The 27,719-nt window shown below is 36.5% G+C and overlaps 2 protein-coding genes and 2 pseudogenes across 4 annotated transcripts; 2 read left to right on the top strand and 2 right to left on the bottom strand.

Moving 5' to 3' along the window:
* Nucleotides 1-603: 603 nt before the first annotated feature.
* Nucleotides 604-11,244, top strand: LOC132641259 (probable pre-mRNA-splicing factor ATP-dependent RNA helicase DEAH4). 3 transcript variants are annotated; one of them, XM_060358180.1, is made up of 16 exons: nt 606-1,018; nt 3,039-3,131; nt 3,248-3,352; nt 3,512-3,729; nt 3,904-3,956; nt 4,094-4,210; nt 4,963-5,054; nt 6,649-6,735; nt 7,180-7,394; nt 7,507-7,599; nt 7,958-8,081; nt 8,892-9,039; nt 9,194-9,263; nt 9,536-9,696; nt 9,939-10,114; nt 10,197-11,244. In XM_060358180.1, the coding sequence occupies exons 1-16, from the start codon at nt 819-821 to the stop codon at nt 10,345-10,347; spliced, it is 2,103 nt and encodes a 700-aa protein (XP_060214163.1). In that variant the 5' UTR covers nt 606-818; the 3' UTR covers nt 10,348-11,244. The 3 variants fall into 3 exon arrangements, with proteins under 3 accessions (XP_060214164.1, XP_060214163.1, XP_060214165.1); XM_060358182.1 differs by having other exon boundaries at nt 1,003-1,018; nt 3,217-3,352; XM_060358181.1 differs by lacking the exon at nt 3,039-3,131 and having other exon boundaries at nt 604-1,018.
* LOC132642942 (U2 spliceosomal RNA) lies at nt 10,559-10,690 on the top strand (annotated as a pseudogene).
* A 2,149-nt stretch (nt 11,245-13,393) lies between the features above and the next one.
* Nucleotides 13,394-17,543, bottom strand: LOC132639683 (protein SUPPRESSOR OF GENE SILENCING 3-like; annotated as a pseudogene).
* Nucleotides 17,544-21,048: 3,505 nt separating this feature from the next.
* Nucleotides 21,049-22,419, bottom strand: LOC132639682 (uncharacterized). Its single transcript, XM_060356116.1, has 4 exons — nt 22,414-22,419; nt 21,762-22,128; nt 21,486-21,631; nt 21,049-21,366 (listed from the first exon to the last, which is right to left on the bottom strand). Exons 1-4 carry the CDS (start codon nt 22,417-22,419, stop codon nt 21,049-21,051), a joined length of 837 nt encoding a protein of 278 aa, XP_060212099.1.
* Between the last annotated feature and the right edge of the window lie 5,300 nt (nt 22,420-27,719).

Genomic DNA, 27,719 nt, shown 5'->3' with positions numbered 1-27,719 from the left:
TTATCATGCAAGATATACAATTCAATTCAAGAAAACAACAAATTTCTTACCTCCTAATCACAACGGACAAAGTTTAACTCGTCAAGTTTAAGTTCACTCACCCACTTTGTCATAAAAAGCCAGTCATATCAACTATCCATCATGAAACAAGTGTTCTCACAAGAAGAAATAGTCCACACACTCAAATCAAAAAATTGAATGTAAATTAATGACTTAGCATTAAAGATCAGCTCTCGCGCTCACAAATAAATTCACATGAACTAAATAAATATTACAAAGAAAAAATAAAAGGCTTAATACATCTGATAGCCCCTCATTAAATTTTATTTAAACACTCGAGCAATAACAATTGAGTACCTGAACATATGATAATGCATTTTTATTAGACACTTTTAGTCTAAATTTTAAATTCTTTTGTGTATTCTCAATACCACAGAAAATATGTCAATCTACTTTAATTATGCACATTGGAACATGCTTGAGGGTTTACAAGCTAAGACATACAGTTAAAAGAAAATGATCTACGTAATAAAAACTTTAGAACACACAATTTTTTTATTCCAAAGTAAAAGTTTGAAAGTATCTAATATGAACTTTATCACGTATTTAACTGAAACCAGCCGTGTCTAAATGAACTGTGAAGTATATTAAGCTAAAACAAAAGTTCAAATTTTGGTTTACGCTTAAAAGACCTTTTGGAGCAATTCATTTCCCAACTAGCAATTATAGAGGTGGAAGAGTAACAAAGGCAAAGTCCAACACAAATAAAGAGGTGGGGAATTGGAGTGTAAAGGAAGGGTTAGAAAGCAGGAAATGAAATGGGGGATTTACCAATAGTACGATTTGAGGAGAAAATCATAGAAACAGTTGAAGAAAACCCAGTAGTGGTAGTTATTGGTGAGACTGGTTCTGGTAAAAGTACACAACTTCCTCAAATACTCTATAGAAGAGGTTATGCTAAATCTGGAATCATTGCTGTTACTCAGCCTCGCCGTGTTGCTGCTGTTTCTGTTTCTAGGTAATCTTTATACTTATAGTTGCACCTTTTCATTTATTCTGTTTTGTTTTTATCTCTTTTTCATTTCTATTTCACAACAACATCAATTGGCATGGACCTATGACCTAAAGCAATTTTTGAACCCCTTTGATTACCAAAGTTAAAAACAGAGTATTATAAGAAAAAGAATATAATTTCACCCGCAAGGGTGGCTCAGTTGGTTGAGCATGGGGCTTTCATAATGGAGGTTTCAGGTTCAAAACAAAACCCCCTGCCTACGACAGCAAGGGATTTGCTGCCTCGAAGGGTAGCGGCTGCGGGTTCCCATGTCATCAAAAAAAGAAGAAGAATATAATTCAAATGAAGATAATAAAGAGAAGCAAAGTATAGCCCCAATTTTGGTCACATTTCCAGACAATCAAAGTGTTATTTTTAAATAGATGAGCCTACCGTTCCAAGACGTTCACCATTATGCCCTCTTAATTCAAAGAGTCCGCCAAATAGGGGAAAATATAGAGAATAAAAGGGTAAATATCTTAGAAGGAATAGTTACAGAGTTAACTGAATTTTTTTGGTTCATAAAACACATAGAAATTTATTGAGCAAGCAGTACATAATCCAATTGAACATGTAAGAAAAGGGTGCCAAGATCGTCTTGTAGAGTAAAAATAAGTTCGTTTATATCTCAACAATAGAAATTGGCGTTTATTTATCCACTTACGTTAAATTAAAATTTTCATTGTCTTTTTTGTCGGGGTACTTGCTACATCCTACCCGCAGGTATGAGTAAAATTCTGGCCACCAATCGCGGCGGAGCCCGGAATTTATACAAGCGGATTCAAAAATGTCACATTTGAGATAGAACCTATGACCCATAGCAAATTCTGAAACCCTTTGCCATTCTACGCCTTATGTATAACCAAAAAAGTTAAAATGATGGTTGGATGCTCCAGTCGGGACATTGAAACTTGAGTCGTGAATGAACCGCAGTTTCGTTCTCCTCTATTACCAAAAAGTTAGTTTTTGCCCTATTTGCACAGTGCATTTCAACACCCTTCCTTCAAGCTAGCTCCGATACTCTGCACCAAGACTTGGGCAGACAAATCACTTATGCAGCTCTATGCAAATCAGTTAAAAGTTGCAGAAGCAGTTAGGCAAGTTGTGGCAGCTATACCAATCTCTTGGAGTTAATTAGAGTTAGAGTTAAGTAGTTAGTTACCTTCATAAAATAAACAAGAGTTAGTTACAAGCACCTGTTAGTTAGTCGGGAAATGAGCTACAATCTGTATGTTTCTATGCCTGTAATATAATTTCATATCATTTGAATACATAAATTATAAATATCACATTGTTGTTCCCGAACTTCTCTTTATAATTATTGTCATCAACTTAGACCTCTCGGAAGTGAGCTCCCTGAACTTGGCTGAGCTTTTTCGAACTCATCGTGCTTCATAATTTCGTGGAAATGAGATTGTATCATGACCTAGTTTCGCCCATGCTTGGTTCGAAGTTTGATTTCCAAGTTATTGATCAAGAATTTCATTAATTTACTTTTCTAGTATGGAATGGAATGTGACTTTGTTTGGCTTGTCCTTTTGCGGGAGGATAAGATGAATTGGCTTATGAATCTCGGAACAAGAGAGTTATTGAGGATTATGATAGCAAGTGTTTAATATGCATTGATAGAGACTTCCTTTATGCTAGATTGGGAAAGTTCGAGATTCGTTACAAGACTTCGGAAGACTTGTTGTTTGAGATGTTTAGTTGGGGCAAGGGTAAATGAGGAAAAAGACTAGGTAGTATAAGTACAATTTTTCTTACCGTTGGAAAACCAATCGATGAGATTGCCACATTAGCCTTCACCTGAATCCTCTCTTATAGGTAACAGAAGCTTGAAAAAGTGCTACTCAACATCTGTTTTATATATTTGCTTTGTGAAGCAGTTAACCAACAGTTGGTGTTCTCCTATTTTCCTTCATACTTCGGCTTTATAATTTTTTTGGTTCGTTCTTTGGTAAATTCCTCAACTTTTCATGGACAGACGAGTTGCACAGGAGCAAAATGTTCAAATTGGAGAGGAAGTTGGTTATGCTATAAGATTTGAAGATAGAACTTCGGAGAAAACACGTATCAAGTATTTTTTTGGTTCTGAATTATCATTAATACCAATTACTACCATTGACGCTTTCTATTGATTTTGTTCCTTGATTGCTTTTCAGACATATAACTGGAAGGTTATTCAAATTGCAGATATCTTACGGATGGAGTGCTCCTCCGCGAGAGTCTTTTCAATCCGGAGCTGAATCAGTATTCCGTCATCATATTGGATGAAGCACATGAGAGGAGTTTGAACACGTTAGATCAACTTACATTGCCCTTCAATGCTTTCATCTCAATTTGACATTTTAGAGATATATCCAAATGTTACATTGTTGTAATCTTTCTTTCATTTTTTTTGTTGCTTAGATGGTGTTCATTATCTCTGTAGATGACTTTTTTCATTCTCAATCACAGGGATATATTGCTAGGTCTAATGAAAAGATTAATCAAATGGCGTCACTCAAACTTGAAAGTTTTGATCACATCAGCAACTCTTGACGGTGGAAAGGTATCTAGGTTCTTCTCTGATTGCCCCGTCCTTACTGTACCTGGAGAGTTGTTTCCCGTGGAAATAGTACACATCTCAGAGCGTCCTAAAAACTATGTCGAGGCTTCTTTAAAAAAGGCTATTGGTATGACAACTATGACATCTCCGATTTGTTTTTATAAGTTTGACTCTTGGTTTTATTCTTTCATTTCTTGCTTTTTTTTTTTTTAAATTTAAATCTGAAATGTTTACCTTTCCATTTCTGCGTAAAGTTTTCTTGCTTTCTGAAATTGTTCTGACAATTCATTTTGGTGCATAGATATTCATGTACGGGAGCCAGAAGGGGACATTTTAATTTTTATGACTGGGCAGGTGAGTTTTTGTAGATTAATTTCCTGTCTGATACTTTTTCTGTATATTGCAGTCCTCCTCTATCTCCCACTAAAAAGTAAATTGTTCAAGATGTAAATCACTATTTCCTGGAAAGTGAAATTTAGAATCTTGTATAGGATGACATAGAGAAGTTGGTACTGAAGTTGGAGGAAAGAGTTCAAAGCTTAGAAGAAGGTTCTTGTATGGATGCCCTAATCCTTCCTCTTCATGGATCCTTGCCACCTGAGATGCAGGCAAGTTATTTTTCTTCTCAAACTCCTTGCGCTGAAATCCTGAATATTCTTGATCTAGTTGGTTCAGATTTTAGCTAAATCTACTTGTCATTTAAAAAAAAGAAAGAAAGATATTATCTGATTTACTGTTGTGTCTGAAATGACCCTTCTGAGTGGCTAATCATTTCATATTTAAACTGAATGTTTTACTGAAGGTGAACTAGCGTATCATATTCCTCTAGTTAAGTTAAAAAAAGAAGTATCATAGTCCTAGCTGGCTTTCCAGAACGGATAGTGGCAGTTGTCTGTGCTGCAATGATTTCATGTTTGTTTCATTTTTAGCTGTGAACAGCAGCATCTTGGTTGAGTCACTCCATTTCATCATCAGTTAACAGCAATAAGGTTTTTTGGTAGGAAAAAGGATAAATGCAATTGACTGCAAAAAGTATTTTGCTGTTGAAATATGTGAGAAATAATATGGTTTTCATAGCTGTTGCGGCATAGTTTATATAGTGCCTACACAACATAACTGGAATCTGTGGTTGAGTTGAACTTGCTTGGAGGGAAATTTTTTATTTGATTGATCATCTTCTTTATAAAACTTCAGATGAGTGTTCTTCTCCTTCTTTTTCTTCAGCCAAGCTGAATACTTGTAGCTGCTTGGTTATTGATCTTGTAAATTCTATATTCATTTGTCAGTATTTTCCTTTTGTTCTATCATCAGAATTATGTATTGAGCTTTTCTTCTTTTGCTATTTTCTGTTGATGGGCAGGTGCGTGTTTTCAGTCCTCCACCTCCAAATTGTAGGCGGTTTATTGTTTCTACAAATATTGCTGAAACTTCCTTGACTGTTGACGGTGTCGTGTAAGTAGACTTGACACCACTATCATGATCGTTGGAGGTTATTTAGTGTTAACATATTGCTGACTGATTGTTTCTTATCTTTCTGTGACTTTCTGATGCTTAGAAAGCTCGATTTTCTGTTTCTCACTTCCAGAAAGGATTTGCAGTGATTGATCATGCAATAGTTTGGTCGTCAAAAAGAAGAAAACTCAGTTAATTGCTAAACAAATGTTATCTAGAGAACCAATAAAGATTAATGGGGTGAAATCAACGGGGTTTTAATCCACACACAACCCCCCCCCCCCCCCCCCCCCCCCCCCAAGGGTGTTTAACTTGCTGTCGTGAGCATGAATATGTATTATATGTTTTCCTGTCAAAAGTTTGGGGAGGCGAGTAATGTTTGCACTTGTAGTGCTAGACCTTGTAGAACGGGTATATCCAGCTAATAGCATTTACTTTAAAGTATAAACGCTTCAAAATTTTAGTTTACTTCCCCAGGAGTGCTATTATATTTTTTGTTTGAATAATATTGGTTTAAGTATCTTCTCGAGGAAATAATAATAATAATAATAATAATAATAGTGAATATAATTAGAGCGAAACATCTTTCAAACAAAGACCCCTGCAAAAAATTGCAGGATTGGTTCTTGCAGAAAGAGTACTCATAAAGAACTTTACTAGCATTTGTCTTCATGCATACTTGGGCATGTGTTTTTTTGGGGTCATAAATAGCGGTGTTCAGGCAAGCTTGCACGGACCTTGACTATTCCACCATATACTTGCATCCTCCCACCAAAGGAGTTACTCAATAACTCTGCTCAACAAGGCTTAAGCAGGAGGGAAGAAATTATTCAACTTTTCTTGGCCTCTATTGGGATTTGAACGTGTCTCCTATGATTTTCATTCAAACTTTATCGACCTCTATGGCACACCCCTGGATGCAACTTGGGAGTGTTCTTGAGTGGATGTCTGAAGTCTTTTCCTGCTCTTGTAAGAATGTCATCCCCTCTGAGGAAGGCCTCAGCCAGTAGTTTGATTTCTTCTTTCTATTATTCTTGAAGATTACTGTTATCAAAATGCGTAATTTATACATGTAATCAACTTAGTTTTAGGATAAGAAAGTGTTGTATTTACTATTTAAGAGTCGTGGAAGTTTTCAGGATAGAAAAGTCCCTTTTTTATTTGGGAGGGGGGAGGGGACTAGGAAATGAGCAATATCGAAAAACCTTGCTTATGCTTGTTTAAATTTGTCCTTTCTTTTTAATAAGGATGGTGGAATAATTGAATTCAAAAGATCCTCTGAAGTGTCTTTTGCAATATTTGACTGTCATGAACCGAGTAATTAGTATCATTCTCTTTTTCCACTTTTAAAAATCAATGGAAGAGGAACTTCGCTTCTTCCTACTTCTATGCAAGTATAATAAAGGAGAATATATCCTTCCTCTGGTCGAAGATTCCACTCATCTTCCCCACAGTGTAGGTTACTAATTGCGAACTAAGGTGTGGGAATTTTATTGCTTTTCCATTTATGCTTTCTATGTAATGGATGTTAAATTCATGTTTTCTGCTTTTGGACATCATTATACTGCTTTTTCATGCAAAAACCTGATGACAGGTATGTTATCGACTCGGGGTATGTGAAGCAACGGCAATATAACCCATCGACTGGCATGTACTCTTTAGAGGTTGTTCAGATTAGCAAGTAAGTTAACATGTGTAACTTTTTTCTCTTTATTGTTTATTTCAATTGACCTGGTTTTGGGTGCTTAAGAAAGGACTCTTTGGTGGAAAAAGATCATTCTCCTTAGTATGTTGGTTCAGTAGTTCAAAGGTTGCGTGGATGATTTTGCAGTTATTATCATCTTTACCCTGTATGGGTTTAGTCACCACACAGTTTTTGGATACCTTATTGACTGCTGTTCTGTCGGCAGGTGAAAAGTATATGGACAAAAACTTAGTCTGTGATCTTTACTTAGTGTCCCATTGTTTATTCTGTCTAATATTTGTTGATATAAATATAGGATTACTTCTACTTCAGTGAAGTATATGATCCTTTATTCCGTTTAACATTTGTTGATATAAAGTACAGGGTTATTTCTACTTCAGTAAAGTATATTTTTGAGCGGAGACCTATGAATTACTGCAGGGTGCAGGCAAAGCAGCGGGCAGGACGTGCTGGAAGAACACGTCCTGGAAAGTGTTATCGTTTATATCCCTCTATGGTTTACCATGATGACTTTTTGGATGTGACGGTTCCTGAAATACAAAGGTCTTCACTGGCTGGAACTGTACTTTATTTGAAGTCCTTAGATCTTGCCGATATGGATATTCTCAAATTTGATTTTCTCGACTCTCCTTCCGGTAAGCATCATTTCGCTTACCTTATTCTAAATGGTCTTATGCTCCAAATATCCTCCACCATTGTAAATGTCTACCTGTGTAAGTGGTCCTTGTTTTGTTGCTTTCGTTTCAGTCGAGTCTCTTGAGGATGCCTTGAAGCAATTATATTTAGTCGATGCAATTGATGAAAATGGTTCAATCACAAGTCTTGGACGAAAGATGGCTGGTAATAGTTCATCTCTGTTGATTTATATTCTACTTTAGACCTAAGTTACTCGGACTCTTCAAAAGTGTTGCCGCACCCGTACGACATTTTAGGAGAGTCCGAGTAACAGCTTTAGACTAGAGGCCGCCTTTAATCCAGCCCCTCCCAAGTTCCACCTCAGAATAAAAAAAGAGCCAAAGCTTGCTTGGAAAGGATGAAACATGAATTTTCCTGTAAATGTGTCTTCTGCCCCTTGAGAACTATGGAGGGAGTTCATAAAGTACACAATAGTTCTCCTGCAATCCATAATTTTTGAGATCATAAAGTGATTCATTCAGAAACAAAAATAAAGGAGATCTAACTTTTCAATTTTTTGCAGAGCTTCCATTGGAACCTTCTCTTTCGAGGACCTTATTAGAGGCAAATGAGTTGGATTGCTTGTCCCAAGCATTGACTGTTGTTTCCATGTTGTCTGCTGAGACCACATTGCTTCCTGCCCCAAGGTATAGAATTGTCCAGAATTCATGCTTGTATTGATTCGTGCTAGCATTAATGTCTGTAAAGTCCCATTGTTTTCTGTGCAAGTGAGCTTGATAGTCATACTAAAAAACAAATCTGATATATTCTTCAGTAGCAAAGAAATTGAGTTCTTCCACATCATTAAAGCATCTGAACATCTGGTGGTGGTTTTAATGCAAAATTATTGCCTACTATATTTGTGTCAAATAGAATATCACACGTGAAGTTTCCTGATAAAGAAGTGCGATGATCTAGAGCTGCGAATAGGAACCTGAGATCTAGAATGGTTGCTTTATTCCAGATTTAGTATTTTTATGGAAAAATCTCGGCGATTTTTGAACATGAAACTTGTGAACTGAAAATATGAAGGGAAGGATAAGGTGACGGTAAGAACTGATGCTTGATCCTCCATAGAATAAGAAAGTGTCAATTAATATCAACATCTTCTACTGCTAAGACACTGTCGGAAAGATTATATTGCTACGGTATCCATGTATCAAAAGAATGACAAAGTCATAATATAAGAAATATGTGACTCTTAATTAGGACTATTCTGTTTTTCATCATAAGGTAACCAAAGTAGTGCGTTATCAATTTTCCATACAGATAAAAACATTCCACAAGTCAAAGCCTTACATTCACTTGATAAAGAAGGCAAGATGTTTGGTCTAATTCCTGTTGTTTTTCCATCTTAAAGCATTGCAATCTTATGTTCTTCTTTTGCATTCTTTTGTACCTTGGTACTTAAGCGGGCAATACCTCAAAGTTGACTAACTAATTTGTTAAACTTGCAGTAAGAGCTCTGATAAGAAGAGGAAGCACACTCCTTCGAACCTTCCTGATGGTTTTGGCTTGGGTGATCACATCCAGCTACTCCAAATTTATGAGCAATGGTACCAGACTGACTACAACATAGACTGGTGTAAAGAGAACAACTTACAGGTATTTTACTGTACTTCCATGAAGCACCGTTACACATTTTTACAGTACTGCTGGTTTTGTTATTGATTATGATGATTCTTTTTTACTTTTTATGCAATGTTGACATAATGGAATGGCATAAGATCCTATTCATTCTAGATCTTGTCAATTGTAGGTCCGCGGGATGGTGTTTGTGAGATCTGTCAGGAAACAGTTATCTCAAATAATGCAAAAAATTTCTGAAGGTAATGGACTCCTGTTGCTAGAGTTTTCAAAATACAAGACAATGATAAATTAAGGCCTCCCGGATTGTCCTGTTTGGGAGTTCTAGAATTTTAACTCGTCCCTTTCATTTTAAACATCATAATCTTGCATCTGTAGTCTACCATGCAATTAACTTTGGGCCTCCCTTGAGTTAGGGTTTAGTTTCTGGTTGTGGTACTGCATGGTGCCCGCATAATATTTCTGAAAAGATCAAGCTTCTAAATGTTACTTTATGTTGTCTTCTTAAAATTAGGCTCATTAGATGTCCAAACAAGCAAAACACGGAGAGACGGCCAACAGGAGTACAGAAATTTGAGGAAAGCACTGTGCATTGGCTATGCAAATCAGCTTGCTGAACGGATGATTCGACATAATGGGTATCGGCCTCTTGGTTTCAAGTCTGAACTCGTACAGGTAATTGGTGTTTCACAGTGCTACTTCGTTATGTTTGTCCTCTTTTTTCGAGGCCATGGTCTAAAGTTTCATCTTTAGTTTGAAAATGAACTCTAAATATGATATAGGTGCTCCTTAGTTAGTTTTATATTTGGGACTAAATCTATATCTGCTGGCATTATAGATGTTCCAATAGTACGGTTTTATACTTGAACTGGTATATTTCAACTTTCAAATCTTGAGTACCCTTTTGATTTGTGCAGGTCCATCCATCTTCTGTGCTAAAATCAGATGAGGATGGGATGCTTCCAAACTACGTCGTCTATCATGAATTGATAGTTACTTCACGCCCATTTATGCGTAATGTATGTGCAGTTGAGATGCGATGGGTTGCGCCAATCTTAGCGAAGCTTGAGAAACTAAATGTCTTTAAACTGAGGTAAGTAACATATGCTTGACATTTGAGTTATTTACTTATATTTTCCTCTCCATTTGCTTGAACATTCCTGTGCATGGAACAGTGGGGGATCTAACCAGCCTGATAAGGAAATTCAAGAAGCAACTTCAACTGTGGAAAAGAAAGAAATTGCTGCAGTTCAGTCACCTGAAGACCGTGACAGCAAGATACAAGCTGCTCGGGAAAGATTTCTAGCTCGGAAAGGTCAGAAGTAGCATTACAGTGGTTGTTCGACAGATTGATCGGTTATCTGCAGGGACTGTCTTTGCCTCAAAATTGCTTGCTGCTACGCTGGAATAGTACTAGTGTAACCCTTTCTTAAGCTTTATGATGAGAGGGTGCAATTCTCCCATTTGATGCAGAAATCTAGCCCATCTGATTCATGAGTGGCACCAAACATGTATTAAGAGTGCTCAGATGGATTATATACCTTTCTCGGCCTTTTGAGTAAGATCAAGTTTAGTGTCTGTTCCTGATCAGTTTAATATCTGATATGTGGGCTATCGGTCCACGTGATATGAAGAAGAACGGTGAGTTGGATTCTTGATCTCAACTTCTACAAGAAGAGGGAGCAGCAGTTGATGTTTTCAAAGTGGCAGAGCCCTCTACTAAGAAACAATAAAATTGGTGAGGAAACAAACAAGTTATAACCTGTGTTGTGGTTGAGTGAGTAATTGATGAACACTTATATGGATGAAAGACTCCTCCTCAACCATCAAGAATGGCAAAGTTCACTATGCCCATGACTGTATTTGTGCAACTAACACCCAATATATAACGTCAGAGGTATGTGACAGTAGGACGTTTTCAAAATTCTCAATTGACTCATAAATTTTGAAACTAGTGCCTTTTTTTGCGACCGAGGAATTTTCAAGGGTCAGCTGGCGCATGGTTTGAGATAGTGTATAATGAGTTTGCCTTTTACTCTTCTCCATTTAAATACTACTACTAGGTTTTGATTTGCAGTTCTGTTTGATCTCCTAACACGTGTTTAACCCTTACATCGTGTGCGTTTTTACCACTAAACTAAATCTGTAAGAGCCAGAAGCTGTTACGATCTGTCTCAAAGGTTTCTTTTCTTTTGGATGACATAATTATATCTCGTCTGTTTACTTTGTTGAGCCGTTGAATCTGAATACTCACTCGTAATCAGCAAACATGCACATGTCCATTTAATTGAAAGGGAGAGATTTATATGTGGTCCATAAAATTTGTTAATACATTAGTTCTGGGATGTTGATGGAAGTAGAGCATAAAAAGAGAAGCACAGAAAAAAGTATAAAAAGAAAAAGGATGACTGGGTAAATGGATAAAATATAAAAGAGTAAAGACACATAAACTGAAATGGAAAAAGATTAGGATAGAAGACTTGCCCATCTTACCATAGAACATTGGAATATTGTGCTCTAGTTCTACCGCAAGAGAGAAGAAAAGGAAAACTTAATATTTCACTATTGTAACTTTTCTTTTTAGTGTGTGCTAAAATTATGTGCAGTTTACAAAGTAGACACATATAATATTTACAAAAGAGTTCCATTGCAATCGATCAATTATGGTATTAACATTTTTTCTTCTTTATCCTCAGTTCAAATTGATAAGGATATACAAAGACTTGATTGGCCTCTTAAACTCTAAACCATCGCATGGTACAGTCTATTGTTGTTGCGATGGCTTGTTCTTTATTGGGATGTGAGTAATTATAATACGGATTTACATTTGGGATGACGTCCATGAAATTCTTGCATTGAAAAGTAATTCCTGGAGAAAAATTGATGATACCTCAGGTAGAGTCGTGGCGGAGCCAGGAATATAGAAAGTCAAAGTAGAACTTATAAAAAGGGGATTCAACAACTTATATATAAGCATACAATTTCATTGTTGTCCTATTTACATAGTACAATTTTCTGACGAAGGGGGTTCAATTGTACCCCTTTGCCTCGGTTATCTGATAGGGGATGTTTGGCATTTCTACAGGGAACATTTCATTGGTCGGGGTATATTCCCAAGGACTCTGGTTTCATTGAATATTTCGGATGAGATGTACGGGGAGATATAGTGAGCCCTTTGCCTAGAAAGGCTGAGCTGGGCGTATCGCTGTTGGGCGGCATGCTTTGGTGTTTATCTTAGCAATGAGATAACTTTTAATTTTTGGGTAATGAAAGACTATGGTGTCAAAGAATTGTGGACGAAATCTTTCACTATATCACATAATGGCGATCGTTTATACCGATACATAGGTTTTCAGATGGTGAAATGCTACTTCATTACATAACATATTCAGGAAGAGCTCTAGATAGGATATCCAGCGGATCATTTGGATTAAGCAATCGAATAGGGCCTCTCGATTCTAATTGTGATATGGATGCACTTACTACTCAAGATGTTTTCTTTATACAGAAAGTTTAATCTCTCCAAAATTGGGCAACTAAATTGTGTGCTGACCATCTAAATAATATAACTATGGCTCTCTCATTACTTAGTATTAATAACTAAAAATGAAGTTGCATAAGCAATGCTAGCTAATGGAAGATAAATAATTTTACACTAATTTATATCAAATCTCCAAGGTCTAACTCTTTCAATGATGGAGCTCATGGCTCTACCTTACTGGCATAAGATTCTTAAGATAAAGATTCATGCCTGCCATAGTGAATTGATCAAAGAGGAGAATCAAACTACAACTTAACTCTGTCTTCAGTTGTGCTTTGATCAAAGTGGGGAATCAAAGTACATCATTAAAAGAGAATAAAACAACACAGTATAGTAACATCTCGCAACAGATAAAAAGGATCAGTAGCACATATAGAGCTTACCAAGATTCATGTGGAAGACAAAGATAATGAGATGGATGGAGGGAAACATCTATGTAGCAACTAACTGGGAAACAACAACGGAGAGTTGATATTCTCAGATGGTCGCTCAACTAATGGTTATTGTCTTAGAAAATCATTTTCTTGTTGAAGAAAATTGGAATCAAGAAATCCTAAAATACTCAAGGTATAGTGCAAATAGATACTATGAGAGTAAGCTATGGTTTTGTATAGCTGATTCATTTGGTGATTAATAAAACGCTCACCAACTTGGTTACCCAAAAAAAAAGCTTACCGAGATCCGAAAGGATGGGGTTTTCTTGTCTTACTGAAGGTGATTGTGTCCTATATTTAGATCTATCAACTGGGTTAGCTTTCATTACTACCAAGAGATGAGAATGAAACAACAGGTATAAGAGCTTATTTGCTATAAAATGTGAAATTGATCGGCCTAATTCTCCCCGTCACGAAGGATGCTTCGACTCTCCAATACCTTACAAAAATCCACCAAAGAGCTTTCTCCACCTAGACCAGGTTGCAATACTAACACATGCGGCGTGCTTTCTGATAACACAGTTGCTCGAACCACCACCAGTGGGGAGTTAGCTTCTGATATTGTATTAGTACAATCTTCTAATGGTAAAAATCCTGGCAGGAATGTAAGTGATAAAGGTTTTTAAGTGATAAAGATTTTCTTTTTGTTTGTGGCTCTACATTTCTTTCGCAAGGTCTTGCTGGTGGTGTTAAGGGTATGGCTAGTCTTGGAAGAACAAGAGTATCTCTTCCTTCTCAATTCTCAGCTGAATTTAGCTTCCCAAGAAAATTTGCTGTTTGTTTGACCTCTAGCAACTCTAAGGGGTGATTTTTCCTACGCTCCACTTTTTATCAATCCAGTAAGGTACAGCCTCAGCTTTCCTACAACCATCTTCTGAATGCTTCATTGGACTAAAATCCATCATGATTAACCAAAAAGGTTAGTCCTAATAAACACAACTTTGTTGTGAATTGACAATCAGGATGTGGGTAGAACAAAAAGTAGCACAGTCAATCCTTACACCACATGAAGTATTGCAGTTGCAATTCTTGCATTTCTTAGGAGGTATAACACTTGCAATATTTGCAGCACATGAAGTAGAAGGAAGAAGAACCTTATAAACAAAAAGAATTGACATGAACTCCTTCTGGTTAGATTCAAATGAATTCTAACACCTCCAAAAAAAACCCTCTCATTCTTAACATTACAAGATGGATAATGAGACGTTAAAGAACAGTTGAGCACGGAAACATGCCGAACAATTTGCTTGATCTTTTACTCGCATATTGAAAGCCAAACATATAAAAACATGTCCATAACGTTTAAGCATTGCCTGGATTAGTATTTCAGCAAATATGGAATCACGGGGAAAATTTAAACCAACTCTCTGAGAATCTAAAGACTAATTATAGTCACCCAAAAGCTAAAGCCAAGTAGAGAAATGACTGTAAGTTTTAAAAACAAAACTAAAAGTAAAGAGCAACCCACCTTAATCAGAAATGATCAGAGCCTGACCACATAAAATGTAACAAGTGATCCCATAACCCCAAATAAATCAAATTTGGAGGATAAGGTAACAGATAGGTTTCACAACCCACAATCGAATAAAAACCCTGAAAATATGTCTAAAATAGCAGCTAGGGTGCATCATTAGTTATAGACCAATCAGTTCAAGGCATATTTTCCTTTGGATATAACTACAGGAAATCGTTTCTTTTGCATCAGCAAAACACTTGATCAGACCATAATATAAAAGTTTGTGGAGCATCCTAACTTCAGCAGAAATTTAGAGCTGTGATGGTGCTGAAATAGTACTCTATACCTGCTCAGATTTTTTTGGGGAGTACTTCTCCATCAGCTTAGCCAGTTCGAGGTCGAATTTCTGCTCAAGTGCAATCCTCTCTTCCCAGAGTTTGCATTTTCTCTCTTCATGAGCTCTTATCAGATTATCCCGTTCTTGCACAAACTTTTTCCTGTCTTTATCCTGATAATTTGAAACCTTCTCTGCCCTGACTCGATGATCCTCAACAGTTGAGGAAGCATTTGCAAAAGATTGTTTGAACATCTTACGCTGTTCCTGCTGTATCTTCTGAAATTTTTCCTCCTCAGCAATCCTGGCATCATAAATCATTTTGAACTGATCCTTGAAAAATTGCTCTTGATATTCCATCTCTTCCTTGTTCTGTTCATAGTGCTTCTTCATTTTCAGCCTGACAATCTTGTTCTCTTCCACTGTCTGACAGTGCTTTTCACTCACCAGTGTAAGAATCTCTTCAAGAGCTTTAGCTTTCTTTTGGTACTTACTGGCTTGGTTCTTGAACCATACGAGCTGCTGATTATCCTCCGACATCTGCATCGTCGGATACCCAACAGTTTCATTATACGACATCTCGAACTTCAACCTTGATCTCCCATGTGAATGCTGGTTGAAGTTGTCCATGTCTCTTTTCTCTGCCATGTAACCATAAAGCTTACGTATCCCCCCCCTCCGGATAAAAGTGAACTGGATTGCGTTCCCACGCGTCTCTATCTCTTCTTTTTTCAGAAAAATGCTCACTGAGAAGCAGAGCCTCCATGTAACCCACGGCAGTGGACTCAAAAACAAATACACTGATGCCACGATGGCCTCGTGGACCATATGAATGTTTAACAGCCTTGACAGCAGCATAAGAGCTGAAATAGTGGCGGAGCTCCTGATTTCCCATTCCAATCCACTTGTCATTATCATCTTTCTCAAGCGCCGTGTTCATGACAATCACCATTGGTGGCCACATTATTTCCTTATCTTTGGATTCAGGGCCATCCCATCTTCCAAACACCTCACCTGGAGGTACAATAGACGTTCCCCTCTGACGCAGCCCCTCCTCCAAAAGTTGAGCAAGCTCTCTGTGTAATTTAACCCTTTCTCCACCTTTTGTTTTCGTGTGGGACACCAAATGAGTGCAACCCTGTAAACCACACAATTGCACCTGGATCACCTTTGCAGGCAGGGCAGTGCCACTTAGAGGCGGATCTAGGATTTAAACTCTAGGGGTTCAACCTTTTAAATTTTTAGCATTGAACCATTATATTTCTAAAGTTATGGGTTCATATCTATTATCTATTGTAATTTAGTAATTTTTTACACATAAATTTATACTCCGCATCGAAAGTTTGGGGTTCAATTTGAACCCCTAGTTGTAGTGCTCCATCCGCCTCTGGTGCCACTGTCGTTCAGAATCATTAATCTCAGTAACAGTCAAACTGTCGAGACATTCAAATAGTTTTTTGAACCAACGACTTTTCTTGCGTGCCTCATAACTCATTTCTTTCACATCTGAGTGATCATCAAAATCGTCATCACTCTGAAATTCATCTTCGTCACTGTCGTCATCAGGCAAATCTAATTCATCGGATTCACAGGCCTTAACATCATCATCAGTGACAGGGGAACTAGATGATCCAACATCGTTAGGGAATCCCAATTTCTGAATAATATCTGGATGACCCCAAGTACTATTATTGTTTCCCCAAGATTCTGAAATAGGATTCTGAGAATCCATGGCTTCTTCCCAGAACTGCTGCTTCCACCCTTATTCTTGGACTTTCTAGCACACACAACCCATCCATCATTTTGATTAGAGTTAAAGCCCAAATCTCCAACACCTACATTTATCTCATCAATCCCAAATGTTTCAGAGATAGCTTTCTTCTGCTTTGCTGATGAATTAGAAGACTTCCCAACCCCTTTATTGCTGGAACTCATATTTGGATGAAACAACAAGAACTGGGCTGGCCGGAGAAATTAAAATAATGGGACAAATTAATCCGCCGGAGAATGGAAATTATTGGTCTCACTACTTTGGCTTTTATAACTCTTTGGGTGCATCAACTAATTCAGAACGTTAGTTCACAAGACCACAAATAGTAATGGATTAGTTTATGTAGATTGAAGACGCGAAAGTTATAAGATTTGTAACTAAAGCTAGCATTTAGTCTACGCCACATTTTCATAACGGGAAAACTTATAATATATAGACCAAAAGCAAAAAAGGAAACAATATGTATAACAGATCAGAAAGGATTCCCATAAAACATTGGTCTTTTAATTGATTTTTCCTTTTCATGACGCACAAATTATGTAAACTTTTAAGATTTCCTCTTAATTTTTTCACTTCTTGGACTCCTATTTTCACCTAATCAAAATTTATATTTTTGTTCAACCTTATCAACTTTCAATATAAGTTTGCTTGACACTTTTCCGCCGTACACCATTTGGCCCAAACAAGGTCACTCCATGTTGTTAAGTTAAATAAAAATGTAATCACTAACAGTTTGAATTTTTTATCAGAAGTTCATGATCAACTCGATTAGCATTCTCACGAGCATGGGAGAGGGAGACTTGGCTAACAGAAGTTTCGATAAGTTGCGTCTCAGGTGTTGCACCTATAATGCCTTCTAACTTAACTTCCCCGAAAGAGGCGGAGCCAGACTTTTAAAATTTATGGCTTTGGGATTTTAGTGCTTCAAAGTTCCTGGTTCTAAATTAAAAATTTGTACATATTCAGTGGATTTTCAAATATAGATATAAGGTTTGGGCCAAAGCTGCTTGGTTCGGCCGAACCCGTACGTGAAGAGCTCTACGCCCTTGTTCCCTGAGGTGATTAAATATCACATTAGTGAAACGTTCTACTTCTAGAGATTCTAGAGCAGGAAAATTCTCTTCATCATCAAAGCCAGCCATCTAAGAAAGATAACCAAAAACCATCTAAGAAAGATAACCAAAAACCCGTCTCTCTTAACTTATTGAGGATAAAACATATGGAAATAAGAAAGAAAAAGGAAACAGCCAAATGATTAAGAACCTCAATTTCGATATATTGTAAAAAGGGAAAGCATCTTATCAAGCAAAGAAAACACGAGAGACTGCAATCAATTCATCAGGATGAATACTAGATAGGCAAAGATATTTGACACAACTAAGATCAAAGGAAAGCCTTGTACATCAACTGTCCCTGCAGCCAAGAACGAGGAACTGAATGCCAAAATTCAGGATAACTCAAAGCCGGGAAAAATGCATTACAGTAAAGTGGTCATGAAACATTTACCTTTAGACTACGTGCATTCAAGTGGAGATGCTCAAGAGCAAAAAAGGCTCAAAAAGACTAAGCAATATCACATTATTCTTTGGACATATTGTTCTCTAAATATATCTATAGTCGAGATGAACTGCTTCAACCTTGCCACAGGAAATATAAGATTCCTAAATCCTAACGACTTGACAAGTAGGGAATTAACAAACCAAAGTCTCATTTCGCAGATCATTCAAGAACACGTGAAAAATTGAGTGAAAAAAGCTATTACAAAACTGACTAGTAAAAACATACCCTGCAAAGCATTAGGTATCATGAGCCAGTGCGTAAACTTCCCTTTCTACCTATTCACTTTATCGTCTTAAACATTTTGCCCAGAGATCATGGTTTGATAAAACAATACGGTAATATGATATAACTTCAAGTTACAGACAACTTCAGCTTTAGATGATGCCCGCCGAAATTTTGTTAGCTCTACAGGTACTTTGGCTACTCTCCCAAGAGATTCACCTTCTTAGCACAGGCATAATTAGTATTCTTACCAGCAGGGGAGACTTAAGCAATAAAAGCTTGATAAGTAGGAGTAGCAAAATTAGCTCATGAAAACATGACCTGCCCAACCCACCTAAGTTTGGGCTGGTCATTGACCTGCCCATTCATTAGCTCAACCCATCAAAAATTGGGCTAATATGTAAATCAAATTGACCCATGAGAGATCATGTCAAAATATTTTCAAAAAGATATTTTTTTATTTGATATGTTATATATGGCCATAATAAATAAAAGATAGTTTTATTAGGTCTAAAAAATTATATAAAAGAACAAACCAAAAGTTAAAACTTAATAACAATTGGGCGGATTGGGTTATGACTCGCTTTTTCCCCAACCCATTTCAGCCCAAGTAGCTTTTGGGTGGGTCAACAACCCGCCTACTTATTATCTCAGCCCATTTTGACCAACCCAAATTCGGTACAACCCGCCCATTTGACACCCCTATTGATAAGCTGCATCTGAGGCTTTGTGCATAGACTGCCTTTTAGCTTTACTTTCCTAAGGTGATTAAATGTCACATTTGAGAAACATTCTAGCCCAAGAGATTCTAGAGCTGAAATTTCATCATTATTGTTCATCTTGAAAGATTACCAAAACCAATCCCTAAACTTACCAAGGCTATGAAGTATGAAAATAAGAAGCCAAGTAATAATGACGGAGAAAGAGAAAAGTAAAATGATTAAGAACCTCAATTTCCATAAATTGCAAGTACGGGAAACTTCTTATTAAGCAAAGAGCACATGAGACCACATCAAATTCGCCCAGATTAATATCTGATAGGTAAAAACGCTTGACAAGTTAAGCTCAAAAGGAAATCTTGCCGGAACTACATATGCTCTTGCAGCCAAGAACTCGGAAGAAAAAGTCAAAAATAGGATGAGTCAAAGCCCCAGAAGATGTTCCATCTACGAAATGTGTTACATTGAAGTGATAAAGGACATTAACTTTGAGAGCATTGTTGATCAAGTGGAGATGCTGAAGAGAAGAATAAGACGCAAAAAAGTTGACAATGTCACACCTTTTTACCCCCACAAATTAATTTGTATTCATAGGTGAGAGTTTTGCCAGAAGAGGGATGTTTTTCAAACAGATAAATCTCATACTTCTTGTGAAGTCAAAGGATCTCAACATGGGAGCATTAATTTCAATGACACATGCATCCCTTAAAATATTATGCAGCAACAACTGCTCGAGCAAAGGGCAATGAGAGATCAAACTTTTAAGAAAATAGGAGGGAGTTGCAATGCCACATAATTCAAGCTAATCAACCTATAAAACCCTTTGAAGACTGGTGAAGGAAGTATAGGACAAATTTCGACAGTCAAATACCTCAACTCCAAACAACTGAAAACTGATAAAGGAAACTCTTACAGGAAGTCTGAGAACAAGATGTTGAATGCCATTCCTAGAGAGGAAATATATGATGTTGTGAATGCCAGGCCAACTTTCAAGACCAGGAATATCAAGGGTAAACTTCGTCATTGGTCCTGCAAGATGAGTCATAAGGTGATTCAAAATGTAGGCAAATTTAATCGCAGGTGATCTCAAGTCCTTTGTTGTATCATCAAGTGTTTGATCAAGTTTCAACTTTAGGAGTCTTCTTCTTTCTTCTTAATAGGCGTTGAATATCCTACCCAAACTCTGTATTCTTTTTTGCTTTCTCAAGCATCAACATATTGAGAACTGACCAACTTTGACTGGGAAATAACATTAAAGTAACAACTATTTAACTAACTTCACTCTGTACTAGCCATTTCAAATTTAATACTCCTCCTCTGGCAATCATAAGAAAAAGAAATCTATGTTTTGACTGTAGCACACATCGAGAATTCTGGTTTAAGTCTTACTTCTCTGACTTCCATGGACTCAAATACACTATGGTCTAACAGTTTCGGATATGTATTAGAAACGCACATAAGCATGGAACAATGTTCTTCCTGGTACATATAGACAGATGGAACAATTTTGAAAACAATCAACTGGAACAATACATTTTGGCATGAAATAAAGAATAAACTCCAATATCAGTAAATACGAGATTGTATGAGTAATAATTTTATAGCATACTAATTAGTGAAGAAAGTTACATAGCAGTGACAACTATTGGACAAGTAATAAGTTCATGCTAGTAACAAATCTCCACAGCTATACCATCAGCTAAACCACAACTAAACATTGAAACTAACAACTAAGTCTCATTTTATAGATCAAACATTGAAATGTAAAAAACCCTTAGCATCACAGACTAGACAGAACATCCATCCAGATTCACTTGTGTTCCAAAACTGATAAAGTCTACTAATTATCTTATAGCGAAATAAAACACAGATTTTTAGTACTGCATCAACATTCGTTTCAATTTTTAGCCCGTTAACTTCAAAACATTTTAACCAAAGACCAAGCCTGCCTAAAGACTAATGAAGTCAAGCAGGATTGTAACTGGGGACACTAATCTACATTATATACAACTTCTGCTTTAGATGACGCCCGCTGAAAATTTGTTATCTCTGCAACTACTTTGAGAGATTTTTTATCTTCCAATCCATAGTAGGGGTCGATTTTCATTCTCGCCAGAGCTGGAGACTTGGCTAATAGAAGCTGGATAAGCTGCATTTCAGGCCTTGTTCCAGCAATACCTTCAAGCTTAACTGCCTTGAGGTGATTCAGTGTCACATCTGAGAAGCTTGCAGGAATTTCATCAACATAATCCCTGGTCACTGGATCAAGCAATTTCAGATATTCATCGGGCTGAAAACGTTGATACACCTAAGAAAGATAAAGAAAAAATCTGAAGTTAAATTGAGAATCTACAGAGTATGAAAATGTATAATCATTACGTACGAATAACACGGAGAAAAAAGGATGAGAAAAACAGCATTAAGAACCTGAATTTCAATATCTTGTGAATAAGGGGAGCTTCTTATGAAGCAAACAGCACCTTGAAGCTCAGGCAATTCATCTAGGTACACCAAATTAATGTGAAGATGTTTAAGACAGTTCAGAGCAAAGGAAAGCCTTCTTGGTACTTCAACTGCTTTGTTATTGAAAAAATAGGAAGAAAATGTCAAACATCAGGATGACTCAAAGCCCAAAAGACGGTACATACACCGATGAAAACGCATCACAATGAAATCATGAGGCAACATTTACCCGGAACATACTGCACCAGCGGAAATGCTCGAGAGCAGGAATAGATTCAAAAAACTTGGCAAGAGCATGTACTCCTGTCGGTGAACATGAAAACGTAACCGAAACTTTTGCAAGAAGAGGGACTTTTTTTAGATGAACTTCATGTACAAGTCCTGCGTAAACAAATGACCTCAGCGTGGGAGATTCAATTTCAACGAGATTTAAACAATATGGTTGCTCTAACGCCAAAGGCTCAAGCAACTGGCAATTGGAGATCAGATTTCGAAAAAATTCATCAGAACTTTCGACATGATTTAATTCTAGGACAGTTAAACAATCAAATCCCTTAAAGACAGTTGGAGGGTGTATGAAACAGCTTTCGAGAGCCAAATGCCTCAACTGCAAACATGTGAAAACTGAAGAAGGCAATTTGTATTGGTGAACACTGGATAGACGTCTAAGAACGAGATGTTGAATGCCATTTTGAGAGAGGAAATTATCAAGTCATGAATCTTAGGCCAGCTTCTGGGAACACAGAGGATAAACTTTGTAATTGGTCCAGCATGAAGTCTCACAATGTGGGAGATAATCTTGGTAATTTTACTTGTACAAAATATTATATCCTTGTTAGTTGTCCAACCAGTTTCATCAAGTGTCAACTCTGGAAGTCTGCACCAGTTATACCTCCATTTCTTTGACAAGACGCTTGTCCTCACAGTATCTTTAAAGGGCAAGCACATCAAAATGGCATCAATTAAGTTCTCCGGAAGGTCGCTAAATACATCAAGAGGTAAAGATCGACAACACCTTTTTTTTTTTTTTACCCTTAGGACACATTTTATAACAGTATTCGTCAATAAGACCCTGTAAACAATAAACAATAATCCAAGGTAAGGTATTTCCAAGCTACGCTACAACTGAAAGAAGAGAAGAAAGGTTCTTACAGAAACCACTCATGTTTCTCCTCTTAACACGATCACATTTTTAGTAACATTTATTATTTAAAAAGGAAACTGTATTTCAAGAAAAACAAGAAACACATTTTCATTCGCAGATGATAATCCTTATACACTGCTGACATCTACTACAACAAGATTAGAAGCAAAAAGAACACTCCTATATAAAATCAGTTAATATGGAAAGACATGCACATAACTGAGAGAGAAACCAACATTTAAAATGGATATGCAAACTATGGGGATAGAACTGTTATTCACATAGAAACCTCTTGGTCTGGAAAAAAATGTTTTCTAATTTTCTTATGTTTGGTTGGTAAAATGTTTTGGAAAACAAGTTCCTTGATAATTACTTCCCTAGTTGGAGTAGGAAAAATAAGTACTAGGCATTACTCCCCACTCGCAATCCCTACCCTTGACCGAATCCCCACCACTCTCACCCTATAGTATTTTCCTAGATTTCATATAAATGCTCTTGGAACAAATTATATTTTGCTTACTTACCATACACCAAAAAATAAGCAAAAAAATCTTCCCAAAAAACATTTTTCCTTCGTACCAAACATAAATGCATGCATTCTCTAGGATATAAAGACACTCTTATGTCTCAAATACGAAAATAAAGCAACATTAATAAGGGGAAAAAAAGAGGGTGCTAATTTCTTAGATTCTAGTCATGACACCAAGGGTGTGTTTTGTGGTGTAAAATATTTTCTAATATTCCGTGCTCTCGGGTAAAATCACTTATTTTTCAAGAAAATATTTTTCTTCGTACCAAACACACCCCAAGTAGTAAATACTTATGACACCCGTGTTAACGTCAAGAAAGTAAAAAGAAACCTTATGTACTAAATTTTACAAAGTTACCAAAGCCAAAAAAAAAAGGTCAAGAAATTTATAGGTTTATGGTAGAAAAAATCTAACTGTAAGTAAAATAAACAATATATACTAATAAGTAATAACAGACTTAAAAAAAACTTACAATTAGATTCCTTTGGAGAATGAGAGGCTAATGAACTGGATGAAGAAATAGGCAGAGAGAGGCAGGGGAGCGGCAGAGCAGTTTTGGCCTTTGAATAAGATGCAGTTTATATAAATTACTTACCTAACATTTAGGAATTTTAAATTAATAAGACTTTTTGGAAAATGTTATTGCGGAATGTAATTGAAGAATCCATTTTTTCAAGGGTATATCATTACTGAATTAATTCTAATTTAAACCAAAGCATAATACATTAACAGACCCTCAAATTTGGCCTCAACTGGAGGGTAGGCACCTCAACTAGTATAAAGTTGAACACGTAAACACAAATGCTGACGTAATGCTGACATGACATATAAATTTTGGAGGTGTCTAGATGATCATTTTGTAAGTTAAACTGTTCAACTGAGAAAGTGGAGACAAGTTGAGGTGCCTACTTGTGTATACTCAAAGTTTGGAGGTTATACTTGTCAGTTGAAGCCAAATTTGAGAGTCTATTTATGTATTATGCCTTCTTTATTTATCAAGACCTTTTAGCATTATTTTTTATTTCTTCCATAATTAAGCGAATAATAATTTCCAATCAATTTTTTGCGCGGAGTGCCCTTCTTTTGGGCTGGTCTTTATATTTTGCCCCCCATTTATATCTTCTTTAAATTTTGCCCTTGCCGCCCGTTTAATGAAAGTTTTTTGACAAAATTACCCTTACCCCATTAAAATCCTTTTTATTTCGTCATTTACCCTTTTCTTTTCTTTTTTTGCTTCTTCTTTCCTCCTCTGTTTTGTATTTGTCTCATCTGTTCTAAAACTTAGGTACGAATTTGGATCTTTTGCTCGTTTCAATATTTGTTTTTATGTTAAATTGTTATTTGTTGAATTGATATCCTTGTCTTCATCATTTTTTATATTTAATTGATCCTTTTTTATTTAAAATTATAGTGTTTTGTTACAGTGTCTGTATGATTTTTTGAACCTTAGTTTCATTCCCCATGTATATATTTTGGTTTTTTGAATGTCGTATTATGAATGTCGTAATATGTTTTAGTTAATTTTGATATGCGTTTTGGTTTTTTCTTTGTTGAATCGTTGAAGTTTTGCCTGTGAACAGCTGTTTTATGTTGTTGCTGCTGTTTTTATTTAATAATCTGGTTTTTGTGAAGAATGTGTTTGTCTGAGGCAACATATGTCGGGTCCGACAGAGTTCTTGGTTTTTGAAACTGAAGTTATGCCGGTTCCGGCATAAAGTTATGCTTGTTTCGGCATAACTTCATGAATTAAGTTAATTTATGTGTGCTTGGTTTTTTGGTGTTGTCTTGTTAATAATTTTGGTTTTTATGCAATCTTATGTGTTTTTGGTGTTTTGTTAATAATGTTTTATTTTGGTTATGAAAAATGAAAGTTTGCCTCTCACGGCATACTTTATAATTTTGTAAACTAAAGTTATGCCGGTTCCGGCATAAAGTTATGCTTGTTCCGGCATAACTTCATGAATTAAGTTAATTTATGTGTGCTTGATTTTTTGGTGTTGTCTTGTTAATAATTTTGGTTTTTATGCAATCTTATGTGTTTTTGGTATTATTTTGTTAATAATGTTTTTGTTTTGCTTATGAAAATGAAAGTTGCCTCTAATAGCATACTTTATTCTTTTGTAAAGTGAACTTCTGCCTCCTCCGGCATACTTTTCTAGTTCTTAACTCTTGCGTAAATTTTTGTTTTGCTCATGAAAATAAAAGTTTGCCACTAACAGCATACTTTGTCCTTTTGTAACGTGAACTTCTGCCCCCTCCGACAGACTTGTCTAATTCTTAACACTTGTGTACTTTTTTATTTTGCTTATGAAAATGAAAGTTGTCTCTAACAGCATACTTTGTTCTTTTGTAAAGTAAACTTCTTGTCACGCCACGAACCATGGCCTGGACGTAACACGGCACTCGGTGCCTGACTGCATGTGACCGAGCGAACCACATGGCTTGCTGAATCATCATGATACATAACATATGCGGAATATAACGTGAATGCATGATGAGCCTTTATAAAACATGTTAAGTCATAATACTTAATAAAATACTTGTTTAAACATGAGTGAGCCAAAATGGCTATACGACTCCAAATGTCTGACATGATATAACTGACTTGTCTAGTCTATGAAACCTCTATCATGAGTCTGACTGGAAAACATACTTACTGGGACAAGGCCCCCAGCATACCTTTAGATGCATAATTAATCATAAAATAAACGTTGACTAAACCCCGAATGAGATGGGGCTCACCAATAAGCTGATACGAATGTTGTCCTACTGAGCAGATGTGTCGTCCTGTATATCAGTACCTGCATCGTGAAATGCAGGCCCCCGGGCAATAAAAGGGGACGTCAACACATTGAATGTACTGGTATGTAAAGCAACCGAAAGAAACAACATGGGACATGAAATAACATGATAAGAACTGAAACTGAAAACCTGGACATGAACATGGGCATGAGTGCATATGTATATATATAACATAAGTAAAAACATGATAAGTAGGGAGAGCAATAACTTATAACCGATCCATGGTCTGGTGCTTGCGTCCCGCCAGCAGAACACTCAGTCCTTGCCAGGGAACATGAGATTTGATAAAATATGAAAGGATCCAATCATTATGAGAGATCGTCCGGAACATGGGTGGAGCGATCCTCATCCTACGGTGGCTACGTAGTTTCAGGCTATCTGAAGCCCTCCTCGGTAATTAATGCAACTCCCAAAACATGAACATGAAAAATAGTGGCACTTGCTGCCCATGGTATATCATGAATCATAACTTGCTTGTACATAGTGTTCATGAATCATAACTTGCTTGTACATGGTTTTCATGAATCATAACTTGCTTGTACATGGTTTTCATGAATCATAACTTGCTTGTACATGGTTTTCATGAATCATAACTTGCTTGTATAGTTTCATAAGATAACTTGTCATAGTCTTGCAAAACATGTTTTTCGTTCATGAGTAATAACAATAGTTCGAAATCATATATATATATATACTTGTCTTGAAAACATGCTTGTAACTTGCTGGATGAAATCATAAAGTTTCATATAAACATAATGAGAACACATGAGGAAGAATTCATGATTCATGGATTAAGCTAGGATTTCCTAATAACCGTAATGGAAGATTAGGAATGCAATAACGAATATAGATACAAAATTCATGCACATAAATACATAATTACGGGCTACCAATATGTTGGGTTTAATGCCCTAGGATTTGAACTTCATGGATTTTACGAAACGGATCATGGGGAAGAACATAGAGATTCCCACATGTGAATGGAAGTTATACATACCTTAACTTCCTGCTTTTGAGTGTATCACAATGTCCTTCAATCCCTTCAACTTTAATCTATAGCAATACAGGTCATAGGGACTCTATATTAGCAACAATATTCATGTTTTGTTCATCTAAGCATTTTATCAAACACTTGGTGGGCATGAAGCTCCACAACCTTCATTAATGGTGTTTTCTTCCCCCAATCCCCATTCTATTACTTCTAGCTGATTCTACAATCTCAATTAGATGTAATTGACATCATTCTTCATCACCCATATGAATACAACAATCCCAAGTCAACAATCCAAAAACCCTAGCATAGTTCATATAATTTTCTTTATCAAACCCATTTACTATTCTCCCAAGAACTTATCAACACTTTAATCATCAGGAAACATCATAAAACTTACCTTAGTTATTGTAGGAATAAGCCTTAGAGTTGAAATGCTTCACTTGAACAAAACCCTAGTTCCACCTTCCATGGAATTTCTTGACTTGAATGGATTTGATATGTTTCTCACACTTAGTTTTGGTGGATTGATGAAGTGGATCTTTTGTTTCACTTGGATTCTTGCATATGAAGTGTTTGGATGGCTCTAGAGAACCCTTGAGTCGTGTAGGAGAAATGGGAATGAAAAAAAATGGGTTTGGGTCTCTTATTAACATCTTAAAATCTGACCCATCGGGCAATTCTACGCCCATTTTTACGTTCCGTATAATGGTTTTACGGACCGTATAACT

The sequence above is a fragment of the Lycium barbarum genome, chromosome 5 (assembly GCF_019175385.1).
Source record: "Lycium barbarum isolate Lr01 chromosome 5, ASM1917538v2, whole genome shotgun sequence".
In the NCBI taxonomy this organism is placed as follows: Eukaryota; Viridiplantae; Streptophyta; class Magnoliopsida; order Solanales; family Solanaceae; genus Lycium; species Lycium barbarum.
This window is presented reverse-complemented; position numbering and strand designations above follow the sequence as displayed.